This window comes from Lampetra fluviatilis, chromosome 64, assembly GCF_964198595.1.
Source record: "Lampetra fluviatilis chromosome 64, kcLamFluv1.1, whole genome shotgun sequence".
NCBI lineage: Eukaryota > Metazoa > Chordata > Hyperoartia > Petromyzontiformes > Petromyzontidae > Lampetra > Lampetra fluviatilis.
The window spans coordinates 2,883,307-2,896,678 of NC_136338.1; the positions used below are offsets into that span (position 1 = coordinate 2,883,307).

At 54.7% G+C, this 13,372-nt stretch overlaps 1 protein-coding gene across 1 annotated transcript in view; it reads left to right on the forward strand.

Annotated features, from left to right (window-relative positions):
• Positions 1 to 13,372, forward strand: part of TIGAR (TP53 induced glycolysis regulatory phosphatase) — a 31,072-nt gene that overhangs the window by 13,391 nt on the left and 4,309 nt on the right. Inside the window, exons 4-7 of the mRNA XM_078882220.1 lie at positions 6,676 to 6,797; positions 8,370 to 8,447; positions 10,616 to 10,726; positions 11,801 to 11,903. Coding sequence (XP_078738346.1) covers positions 6,676 to 6,797; positions 8,370 to 8,447; positions 10,616 to 10,726; positions 11,801 to 11,903 — 414 coding nt within the window. The remainder of the gene's footprint in view (positions 1 to 6,675; positions 6,798 to 8,369; positions 8,448 to 10,615; positions 10,727 to 11,800; positions 11,904 to 13,372) is intronic.

The window sequence follows — 13,372 nt, forward strand, 5'->3', positions numbered from 1 at the left end:
TCCGGGTGAGGAGTTAGCATTACCTCTCCTGATGGTCGGAGCGCGGGGTCGGTGGGGAATGTTGCCACCGGCACCAGCATCTCGGTGAGCGGGCCGATGGTGACTGCCGTCGCCAGGATAGCGGCCACAGGTGCGAAGCGGGGGCGCGTCGGTTCTCGTCCCAAGAACGGTATCCGCTCGCCGTTGCTCTCCATGGTGGCGCATCGCTGGCGGGGTTGCACGTTGAGTCCCAGCCGTTCTAAGAGGTCGGTACCTGCGATACACTCGTGACACAACGCACTCGACACGTAGAACTCCTGGGTGCACACCTGACTGCCTATGCGGACCTCTAGGGTGGCTCTCCCCAGCAGCCCCATTCCGGCTCCGCTCGCCGTGTGCAGCGCGCGGTCCGGTGCCTGCAGGTGACGCACGTCGACCCCGATCGCGCTGCAGTGCGCTGCGCTCACGAGCGAGGCCACCGCCCCCGTGTCTAGCAGGATTCGGGTACGCACTCCGTTAACCTCCCCTTCCACCAGCGACGTGGCCCCCGTGATCCCCGCCACCAGCTCCCGTAGCCAGTCGCCAGGAGTCACCGTTTCCGTGGGCGTTGTTGCTGGAACCTGTGTGGAGATCACTCGCTCGCCATTATTCTCATTATCGTCTATTTGTATCGGGACCGCGTCGATTGCACCCCTAGTTGGTCCGCTCACTAGGAGGCGTTGGAGTTTAACCCCCGCGCCTGCCGAGCTCGGGTGATTTCAGGACAGTCTCTCACTAGATGCCCTCGGCGATCGCACATATAACATGCCCGGGGAGGGGGGGCGGTTCCGTAGCGGGTCCCCTGTCCGCTCCCTCTCCCTCCCCCAGTACGCAGTTGCCCCACATCGGACTCTAATTGGGACACCCTCCCGGCTAGTCCCCCTACTGTCGAGCGTAGTTCACCCATCTCAGACTGGAGGGTCTTCACATTTTTATTTGCTTCCTCGCGTACTTGGTGTACCTGGCTAGCAATATCTCCCATGCCGGTCTGTAACCCAGCTACCCACCCCGGAGTTGTTTCGCTGGGTCTCTGGGGCTCCCTTGCCCGTCCCCTTACTGCAATGGCGAGCTCTTCCTCCTCGTCGGAGAGTAGGCTCGCTACGGCGCACTCTCGTCCCCTCCCTCGAGGCTGCGCGCGCTCACCCGAGAGTTTCTCGCATTTGCGCGCGCGCTCGACGAGGGTGTTAAAGGAGAGTCGTGCACCGTCTACATTTGGCTGCCACCACGGGGTGCGTGCCAAATATCGCTGGATTTTACCGGCGGCGAGGCCCTCAATTATTTTTGCCTCGTACTCTGGGTACGCGAGCTGGGTCAACATGCGCACATCCTCGGCGTAATCTCGTAGATCTTCGCCGGGTTGGCGGCGGCGTGCCTCTAAGGCCGTCTGCGCATCCTCCTCGTCATAGGCGCCGAAGCGTCGTTCGAGTTCGCACATTAATTTTTCCCACTGATTTTGTGCGCTTGCGGGCAAAGCTTCCACAAAGTCAGCTGCCCGCCCATCTAAATGTAGCTCTAACTGCTGCAACGCCTCCTCATCTGACCACCCATTAACCTTTTTCGCCCCCCTGATGCTGCGGGCAAACGATTTCCATGTTGGAATTCCTTTGCCCGTAAATGTGCATTTGATTTTAATCTGGGTTGGGGGGCCTCTTTCCCTTGGGGGTGCGGGGGATCGTCCCGTTTCTGACACCAATATGTGAGGGTCGCTAGCCCCCGCGATCCCTCCCTCGGTACCCCTAACGGCCGGGTTAACCTCATTACTCGCCCCCTCGCTGCTAGGCGAACCGCTGCTGCGCTCTTCACCCATGGGGTGAGAGCCGTCGCTCCAGGATTCCCCTCCCCCGCGGGTCCGCGTAGTAGGCATGTTTAATTACGCACGCGCACACCCACACACAGCTCTGCGCGGCACTCACTCAACCCTCGCCGCTCACGTTATGATCGCGCACCGGGGGTACGCTGATTACGCACGCCGCGAGCTTACGCATACACAGTACCACACGCGTTCACACTTATAACACGAGATCACACGAGGCCACGATCAGCTATTAATGATTTATTGTCTGCTACGTGGGACTGGTTGTTGAGTCAGTATGAATCGACGAGGCTGCCTACTCTACTAACCCGGAACCTATTCCCTATTTATCGTTCACGAAACACTTTTACCTCCTTACTCACGGTTTGAGGCACTCGACGTTCCGTGGGTTTTCCTCGCTGCTCGCCTCGACACGTCGCACGGACGTCCGGAGGGCAGAGCTGGGGCAGTCCTGGACGTTGGCTTCTCGGAGCAAGAGAGCGATTTCCCCTTTGCGCTCCCCATTTACCCTCCCCACCTCAAAGGGAATGCGACTCTGGACAATAGGCTCGCGACCCTCTCGCATGCGCACCGCCGTTCCGGGCGCTTTTGATATGCTAATTAATGCTCAACCTGCGCGGCGCAAATTCCAATCAATCCCTTTCTCACGCAGGTCCCCCCCCCATTATCGCAGTTTATGCGGCGGTGTCCATCACAAAGGCCCGTCGTGGGAAGCTGTGCATGGCTCCTCGCGCGCCTCCCCTCTCCCAATTATTTATACTAATAGCCTTATCCTTAAACTCCCCTAACAATGGTGCCTGCGCGCTCAAGCGTAATTATCCCAACCCTCCATGACTATGCGCAACAGCTCCTGCGGTCCCGCTATTCGTGCTGTCCCGTCCCTCCCCTGCTTGCCCCGTCGACCCGTGGGGGTGTGTGTGGGGGGAAAATGCACCTCAACCGCGGTGGCCGAATGCCCCATGCCGCGACCACACCATATTACGGCTGGTCGCAGCGCCGCGGCGCAACGTAGCACGGGGGAGGTCGTCCAATTCCCTGATCGCCGGAAACCGTGAGAGTTAACCCCGATAGGGGTTTCTCGGATAAAAACCGGTCGGCCAGGTGACCTCCCCTCGGAGCTCTATGGGGGGGGGGGAATGCGTGCGGGTGTGTTCGTGTGAGGTGAGGTGAGGGGGACGCGGGGTTGGCTCCGTTGCTTGGTGGTGGCGAAGTCGGGGGTTTGGGCGCCTGCCGAACGGCTTCGTGGCGGCGGCATCACACACAACCATAACTTGTCTTTAGCGCTCCCGTGTACACATTTGGGCCTCGTACACGGCTACTGGATAATAAGATGCACCCCACCCCACCCACCACCCCCTCCCCACCACCCACCCCACAACCCCCACCACCCACACCACCCACACCACCATATGGGTCTCTAATTATCAGTTGAATCTGCTGCTGCTGTTGCGTTGGCAGTGGTGCAAAAGCACCAAAATAACAACACGACACCGCACCTCCGATTAGCACGGTTTGGCTACGTACGGTGTGAAAAAGTTCATACGTATTTAAACTCACACGGAGACCCATAGACTTCGCAGAGGCCCATAGACTCACACAGAGACCCATAGACTCACACAGAGACCCATAGACTCGCACAGAGACACATAGACTCACACGGAGACCCACAGACTCACACAGAGACCCACAGACTCTCAGAGACCCATATACTCGCACAGAGACCCATAGACTCACACAGACCCATAGCCTCACACAGAGACCCATCGACTCACACAGAGACCCATAGATTCGCACAGAGACACATAGACTCGCACAGAGACACATAGACTCGCACAGAGACCCATAAATTCATACAGAGATCCATAGACTCACACAGAGACCCATAGACTCACACAGTGACCCATAGACTCACACAGAGACACATAGACTCACACAGAGACCCATAGACTCACACAGAGACACATAGACTCACACAGAGACACATAGACTCGCACAGAGACCAATAGACTCGCACAGAGCCCGATAGAATCACATGGAGATCCATAGACTCACACAGATACACATAGACTCATACAGAGACCCACAGTTTATTGTCGTTTGGCTACGTATGGTGCGAAAGAAGTTCAACACATACACATAACACACATACAAGGGGTGACATTCCAGGCAATGGCCATCCACAGCCCATAAAACTTCATAGCATTTATGCGCTTCGAAAAAGGAACCACTGCTCAAAACGTCGCCGATATTAGATATATTTTATACTTTTCAGGCCGCACACACACACACGCGCGCGTGCGGCGGTGTTATCGGCACACGCGTCAAGGGATTTTAAACGAAACCGCCGCCCCGGTGATCGAAAGCTGCATTTAAAAAAAAAATGTAAAATCGCTCGCTTGCCATCGGCCATCTTTGCAGCCCCCCCCCCCCCCCCGGCTGTGGATAAAAGGCATCTGCTAAGAATATCCCCACTCGGGCTTGTGACCACGTGGCCTGCGTGGTGGTGGTGGGTGGTGGTGGTGCAGCGGTGTCGTGTTTACAGCAGCTTGGATAACCCCCCCTCAGAGGGCTCGGAATAGAAGGAGCGGTGGGGGGGGGCGAAATCGGTGAGGGGGGAATTGAGTTGGTTGCGGGGGGTGGGAGTTGAGGGGGGGGGGAGTTGAGGGGGGGGGGAGTTGAGTGGGGGGGGGGGAGTTGAGTGGGGGGGGGGGGGAGTTGAGTGGGGGGGGGGGGAGTCGAGTGGGGGGGGGGGAGTTGTTTGGGGGGGGGAGGAAGTTGGAGGGGGGGTTGGGGTATGGAGGGGGAGCTGGGTGGAGGGGTGGGGGGGAGTTGAGTGGGGGGGGGTTGGGTGGGGGGGTAGGGATTTGGGGGAGTAGGGAGTTGGGGGGGGTGGGGAGTAGGTGGGGAAGGAGTTGGGCAATGGGGGGCGGGGAGAGAAGGGGGGGGGGGCCGTCACCGAGGTTCTCTCAGCCCAAGCAGCGCCCGATTTAGACGTCAGACCGATCCGAGGTTGCCACCTTCCCGTGATGCAAAAAATCACCGAGGGGAGCGGTGGGGGACACACATCGTGGGAAGCAGCAGAACGAGGAGAACATCTCACGATACCGGCGAGAGGCGGAGGAGCCAAACTTGATGAATCCCATCGGTTACCCACCCCCCCCCCTCTCCAAAACCCGACGAAAGCGTGGGTTTGTAGCAGAGGTCGCAACCGGGTACCCGATACACGTACCCTACCCGATACCCGGCTACCCGTACCCAGCCGGGTACGGGTACGGGTAGCCGTTTGCGACCCTGGTGCGGCCGGGTACGGGTAAGGAATCAAAACCCATATAGTAGTAGGTTTTTACCCTTTAAACTGGTAAAAAACTGACACCTTTATACAAGGCATCATGTTTGCAATAACCACAACACAAGCAGTCAAAATGCATACATTACCATTATCAGAGTTGTTTCTTTTTGTTTGCATTTTGACTGCGTGTGTTGTGGTTATTGCAAACATGATGCCTTGTATAAAGGTGTCAGTTTTTGTACCAGTTGAAAGGGTAAAAACCTACTACTATATTTTACCACTGGTAAAGGAGATGTCTCATAGTGAATCAAAACCCGTTTGCGACCTCTGGTTTGTAGACGTTCCCGGGCAATCGTCGACGGCTTCGGTGCAGGTTGGAGCTGCTGCCACGAAATGTTTGGCGCGGTCCTGGGGGTGACAGCGAGGACGGGTGGCAACTCCTAGGCGCGACGGCTCCGGGTGGCTCCAGTCTTCTATGGGGCCGTCCATAAATGACGTCACGCACCTTGGGGTGGGAGGGGTGGTCAGATATTTGTGACGATGTGTGACGGGGGGGGGGTTTAGAAATGTGACGTCACGTAAAAATACGCAACTTTAAATAAATATAGGCAACACGTTCTACTTAATTAAATATACTTTTTAATAAATGTTTTCTCCTACAACATCAGAGTGCAGCGCCACATTAAATACGCACTACAATGACAATAGGTTAAAGCGATTTGAAGCATGTTTTTTTTTGGGGGGGGGGCGCGGGGCAGAGCTTTGTGACGTCATATTTGAGGGGGGTTCTGACTTTTTGTGACGCCGTGTAACTAAGGGGTGGGGGGGGGGTCAAAAATCGTCCAAAATCGCGTGACGTCATTTATGGGCGGCCCCTAAAGCCTATTCTTTTTTCCCCCCCATCACAATCTTATCCATCTATACAATTACAACAAGAGTCCGCTCAAAGACTTACATGGTTGGGAATCTGCCTTATTCTTAGGTTTTTTCGGTAAAGTCACGTAGGTAAACAAAAGTAAAATTAATAAAAGTAAAATAAAAAATAAAATAAAAATCACGACGTTTCGGAGGCAACACAAGCGTCCGTCTTCAGGTGGAACCGTCACAGCACGACTGCTGTATCAAGTAAAGAGAAATTCCATGAAAACAGTCCTTGTACATATACTGGTTGAGGGTGGGAGGAGCCAAGGTAGGCCCTGAGTATTATTTTCGTGAGGTTCGGTGCGGCTGAAGCACGCTGTTAGGAATGAGCCTTTAATTCTAGATTTGAAGCTTTCGTGACTGCAAGGAATCATATTCTTAGGTTTTTTCGGTAAAGTCACGTAGATAAAACATCAAAATTAAGGAAAATAAAATAAAAACAAAAAATCACGACGTTTCGGAGGCAACACAAGTCTCCGTCATCAGGTGGGACCATCACAGCCAGATTAGCTGCAGCTAATCTGGCTTTGATGTTTTACCTACGTGACTTTACCGAAAAAACCTAAGAATAGAATGAGCCTTTGTTGTGTAAGCTAGGTGCGGCTGATCTGAAGGTGCCTTGTTGGTGGTGCAGGCCAGGGCATCAACATGCCGCTGTCAGACGTGGGCTTCGAGCAAGCGGCAGCTGTCGGCACTGCCCTGCAGCACGTCCCCTTCACCTGCGTCTACAGCAGTGACCAGCTGCGGGCACAGCAGGTGAGTCGGGTGGGGCTGCCGTGGGAGTAAGGTGGGGTGGGTTTGGGTGGGGTGGGGTTGGGTGGGGTGGGGTGGGGTTGGGTGGGGTTGGAGGTTGGGGTGGGGTGGGGTTGGAGGTGGGGGTGGGTGGGGTGGGGGTGCCTTGGGGTTTGGTGGGTTGGGTGGGGTAGGGTTGGAGGTTGGTGTGGGGTTGGGTTGGGTGGGGATGGGTGGGGTGGGGTTGGGTGGGGTGGGGTTGGAGGTTCGGGTGGGGTGGGGTTGGAGGTTGGGGTGGGGTGGGGTGGGGTTGGGTGGGGTGGGGTGGACGTGGGGGTGGGGTGGGGTTGGAGGTGTGGGTGGGGTTGGGTGGGGTGGGGTTGGAGGTTGGAGTGGGGTGGGGTGGAGTTGGAGGTGGGGTTGGGTGGGGTGGGGGTGGGTGGGGTGGGGTTGGAGGTTGGGTTGGGAGATGGGGTTGCGTGGGGTTGGGTTGGGGTTGGGTGGGGTGGGGTGGGGTGGGGTTGGAGGTGGGGTTGGATGTGGGGGTGCGGTGGTGTTGAAGGTGCGGTGGCGTGGGGTTGCGGTGGGGGGTGGGGTGGGGTTGGAGGTGGGGTGGGGGTGTCCTGCACCGCCTATTAGCACGGTTGGCTTACATATGGTGCCAAATAAAATCAACATACGTGGAGGTGGTTTGGAGGTGGGGGGGGCCCTTTCCCCTTCACCAGATTATCACGGTGGCTACGTACGGTGCGAAAGAAGTTCAACGTCCATACAGCTCTCCCGTCGGCATCCGTACCTGCTCGTAAAATAGTTCTGAACGAAAACGCGCCTAAAATATACCACGCAATCCATGCGTAGGCGTGGTTTTTCTTACTCGCAAATCATCGACCGAGCCAGTTGCCCTTTCCCTAGGGACACGCTGCTGGGCTCCTTGGGCCCAGGGGTGACCAGAGCCATGCAGAGCAACGTCGCACATCCGACCATCACGGTCGGCGCTACGGTGGTCACGAAGATTGTGGGTTCGATCCCAACCCTGACACTTGCATATTTGGAGTTTGCATGTCCTCTCTCCCCGTGATCACGTGGAATATTCTCCGGAGCCTCCGGTTTTGTTCCTCCACGCTTACAAACAAGCGTTTTAGAGTATTTTGGCTGCTTTGAATTTCCACACGATCAGCCCAACTTTGTTGAGCTATCATTTGTGACCAGGTCGCTTCTGCAAAAGAGCTACATAGCTCAGTGGTAAAATAAAATAAAATAGTTTTAGTTCTTCTTGGTTCTTTCGGTAAAGTCACGTAGAAGGGAAATAATAAAATAATAAAAATAAACCATATAAAATAATTCTCACGACGTTTCGGCCACAACGCAAGCAGCCGTCCTCAGTTGTGGCCGAAACGTCGTGAGAATTATTTTATGATGTTTTATTGTTATTATTTCCCTCCTACGTGACTTTACCGAAAGAACCAAGAAGGTGAATCCCTGCAGTCACGAAAGCTTTAAATCGAAATATAGTTTTAGTTTTTAACAGAATAACTGCCTCTGCCTGCCGCGTGTTGCTGTCCGCGACCCCCGTGCGTCACGTGGTTCGTGGTCTAGACGGCGGAGGAGATACTGAAGCGGAACCATCACTGCCGGGACCGGCCACTGCAGCGTGAGGAGCGCCTGCGCGAGAGGGCAAGTTTCCCTGCCGACACCGCCGCCACTGCCGCCACCATCGTGCCACCACCACCGTGCCCGCGCCGTGCCGCCACCACCGTGCCGCCACCACCGTGCCCGCGCCGTGCCGCCACCACCGTGCCGCCACCACCGTGCCCGCGCCGTGCCGCGCCAAATTCCGGCGACGAAATAATTTGCCGAAATTATTTGCCGAAATTATTTTCCGAAACTATTTGCCGACATTATTTGCCGACATTATTTGCCGAAAGTGGGCTCACTGCCCCCCCCCCCCACTCCCAAGGGGGGGACCCGAACATCGCTTCTTACAACAACAAAATTGTTTGGCGTTGGCTCGAGCGTCGAGCGATGCTAAGGCCGCCGCCGTTGAGAGCCTGGGTTCGAATCCGGGTGTTTTCTTTAGCCCGCTTCCCGTGGTGAAAAAAAATAAACGGGTTCGCAAGTGTGGCGGAGTTGATGGTCTCAGCCCCGGTCATCGGTGGCTTACACAGAGAACGACAATAATAATTTACATTTATACGTAGACCGTGCTGTGATAAAACCTGCCTCGCAAGTGTAGCGGGTTTATGGTGACTTACACGGAGACCCATAGACTCGCATAGAGAACCATGGACTCGCATAGAGTAATCTTAGGTTTTTTCGGTAAAGTCACGTAGGTAACAAAATAAAATTAAAAGTTAATAAAAGTATCTTCTTGGTTCTTTCGGTAAAGTCACGTAGAAGGGAAGTAATAAAATAATAAAAATAGAACATATTGTATTATAATAATAAAAATAGAACATATTTATTATTATTATTATAATAATAAAAATAGAACATATTTTATTATGTTCTACCGAAAGAACCAAGAAGATGAATCCCTGCAGTCACGAAAGCTTTAAATCGAAAATTAATAAAAGTAATAATGGAAAAAAAATCAAATAATAAATCACGACGTTTCGGAGGCAACACAAGTCTCCGTCATCAGGTGGGACCGTCACAGCTAAAAAAACTAAGATTATGAATCCTTGCAGTCACGAAAGCTTCAAATCTAGAACTCGCATAGAGTCCCATGTATTCGCATAGAGACCCATATTCATCGAGACACATAGACTTGTACAGACACCTTATAGACCTACGCCAAGACCCATAGACTTACACAGACTATGCTTAAACTGGAATGGAGTGAGTTGATGGTTTCAGCCTGGTCCTTCCCCCCCCCCGCACCTCCGATCAGCACGGTTGGCTATGTACGGTGCGAAAGAAGTTCAACGTACCTGCATGCATAGATACAACCCTTGCTGTCCGTTGATAATGGCCCCGGCGTGGTAACTGCTTGGAGAGAGACACGTCGACAACCAGCGCTAGATGCATCACCTCTGCATCGCTGGTTCGGTGTCTTATCACGCAGCTATTATGAATCGGAGGGAGGAAACCTTCCCATCGCAGGGCTTGAACTCGTGTTCTCAGCAGTGCTGGAACAGTGCCTGCGCCAAGGGCATCGTGAACCCTCTCCCCCACTCCACCCCACGAATGATTTAGAGAGAGACGCCCAGACTCGTGTGTCTACGTGCCGGTGTGATTCCGCGTGTCCCGCGTGTGTGTGTGTATGTGCGTGTGTGTGCATTGGGGAGCAGTAGCGTAGCGGTCAGCGTGCTGCGCTACGAACCCGGCAAACCCGGGTTCGATTCCCGCTCACGGCCACCAACGACGGTGACTCATATCTGAACCAGCCCTGGGCCTCCCCTAGGTCGACTCAAATGAGTACCTGGTGCGATGTGTAGCAGAGGTCGCAACCGGGTACCCGATACCTGTACCCTACCCGATACCCGGCTACCCGTACCCGGCCGGGTACGGGTAGCCGTTTGCGACCCTGGTGCGGCCGGGTACGGGTAGGCCGTGAGTCACTGGTGAGTCACCGTTTGTCACTCATTTCGGGTAGGGTACGGGTAGGGAACGGGAACCCGTACCCGGCCGGGTACGGGTACGGGTACGGGTACCCATTTGCGACCCTGGTGCGGCCGGGTACGGGTAAGGAATCAAAACCCGTTTGCGACCTCTGATGTGTAGTAAACATCGCCGTTGGGGAGACAAAGGCGGTCGGGCGTGGTGCTGGCCACCCACCCTCTCGTGTGCCCCAACAGTCTGTTAAAGGCTACACACGGGGGTGAATCGTTCTCTTTGTGCAGTCCTTCGGAGCGTCGGAGGGCTGCAGCGTGGATCAGCTCAGAGCCCTGGCCAAGGAGGCCGGGCAGCGGTGTCCCCACTTCACGCCGCCCGGGGGAGAGACCCTGGAGCAGGTGAGGGGGGTCACCTCCACGCAGTGTCACCAAACTGCCGGCTGGCCCGCACCTGCACCTCATCGCTATGGCGCGCGTCTCAACGCCACGGCTTCGTAGCCGTGGCGACGAGACGCCCCAGACCCGGGGCTCGAACCTGGGATTTTGGCGGTGCGAGATGTTAACCACCTCGCCTAGTATGCAGGAGATCGTGGGTTCGATCCCGTCCCTGACGCCTGTTGCTGTGTATTTGGAGTTTGCGTGTCTCATCATCATCACGGTGGCTAGGAGATGTTAACCACCTCGCCTGGTGTGCAGGAGGTCGTGGGTTCGATCCCGTCCCTGATGCCTGCTGCTGTATATTTGGAGTTTGCGTCTCTCATCATCATCACGGTGGCTATGAGATGTTAACTACCTCGCGTGGTATACAGGAGGTCGTGGGTTCGATCCCGTCCCTGACGCCTGCTGCTGTATATTTGGAGTTTGCGTGTCTCCCCGTCGTTGCGTGGATTTTTTCTCCGGGTCCTCCGGTTTTTCCCTCCACACTCATAAACACGCGTTTAGAGTGTTTGGCTGCTCTAAATTTGCACGTGTTGTTAGGTCACTTCGTTTAGCTATCATTGTTGACGGCCAGCTAGCTTCTTAACAAGAGCTACGTAGTTAGAAATTAAAGAAAAATTAAACAAATCACGACGTTTCGATCGCAACACAAGCAATCTTCATCAGAATAACCATATCGAAAATGAAGCATTGAGGAAAATGACTCCCACCGAGATCGCAAAATTCCCTAAGGCCAATGTGACCCCTCCCCCCAACCCCCATCGATTCCCACTCACGGCCAACATCAGTGGCAAAATATCTGAACTGCTGCTTGGGCCCTCCCCCTTAGGCTCGACTTGGCCTTTACATGAGTAGCTGGTGCGGTGCGAAAACATCGGCAAAACCGGGGAGGCAAAGGGTGGCGGCAACGTCCGCTCTAGCGCCATGCCGCGCTCGCTAACAGCACTTGCCCCCAGCAGCAGCAGCAGCAGCCTGTTAAGAGGCTACACGGGTGCGTGGGGGACCTTTGCATTTTTCTTTGCTTCGTCACCGCAGCTCAAGACGCGTCTGGTGGATTTCTTCCTCGAGCTCTGCTCGCTGATGGCGTCTCGGCACGCGGAGACGTGCAACGGCATCAAGCCCTCGGATTGCCGGGCAGGTACGGCCACCGCCACCACTGCCACCACTACCCACCACCACTGCCACCACCACTGCCACCACTGCCACCACTGCCACCACTGCCACCACCACTGCCACCACCACTGTGGTAACGGTGATGGTGGTGACAGGTCTATACCTAATAAATAAACTGAAACTGATATTGGGAGCAGTCAGCGGCACTGCGCTACGAACCCGGCGACCCGAGTTGGATTCCCGCTCACGGCCACCAGCACCGGTGACTCTTATCTGTACCGGTCCTGGGCCTCCCCTAGGTCGACTCGGCCTCACATGAGTACCTGGTGCGGTGTGTAAACATCGTCACTGGGGAGTCGAGGGTGACCCACCCTCTCGTGCGTCGTGCCGGCCTTCATAGGTGCTTGCTAACAGCACTTGCCCCAACAGTTTGTTGAGGCTGTGAGAGAGGTCTTTGTCTTCATTGTTAGTGGTGGTGGTGATGATGGTAATAGTGATGGTAATGGCAGTAAAGGTAGTGGTTGATGGGAGTTATAATAATCATTGTTGATATGCTTGTTTACCCAGGAAAGCCTCACGGGGTCTCATGACTGTGCTCGGTATTTATAGCAGCGTGCGACCGTGAGAGCGTTCATTGTATATTTGGAGTTTGCATTTTCTCTTTCTCTCATCATCATCATCACGGTGGCTAGGAGATGTTAACTACCACGCCTGGTATACAGGTCGTGGGTTCGATCACGACCCTGACACCTGTTGTATATTTGGAGTTTGCATTTTCTTTCTCTCATCATCATCATTACCACGGTGGCTAGGAGATGTTAACGACCTCGCCTCGTATACAGGAGGTCGTGGGTTCGATCCCGACCCTGACACCTGCTGCTGTATATTTGGAGTTTGCATTTTCTCTTTCTCTCATCATCATCACCACGGTGGCTAGGAGATGTTAACGACCTCGCCTCGTATACAGGAGGTCGTGGGTTCGATCCCGACCCTGACACCTGCTGCTGTATATTTGGAGTTTGCATTTTCGCTTTCTCTCATCATCATCACCACGGTGGCTAGGAGATGTTAACTACCTCGCCTGGTGTACAGGAGGTCGTGGGTTCGATCCGTGGCTTGTGGATTTTTCTCCGGTTTTTCCCCCTCCACATTAAGAATCAAAATCACGCGTTTTAGAGGATTTGGCTGCTATCAATGTCTCGGACGATCAGCCACTTCGTTGAGATATAATTTGTGATAGCCAGGCCGCTCCTGTAAAAACAGCTACGCAGCTCAGTGGGGCGTCACCTGGTTACAATAAAAATAAAATATTTTAAAATATTAAAAAAAACCACGCTTTAATGAAATGTACTGTCCGAGCTGCCCTTCCCCCTGCCCCCTTCCCCCATCGCCCCTCCCCCTCCTTCCACATCCCCCGCCCCTCGGCGTGGCTCCCCGAGGCTTGCCGTGACGTCAGGGACCACGTGGTGATTTACAGGCAACGTGAGTTGAGCG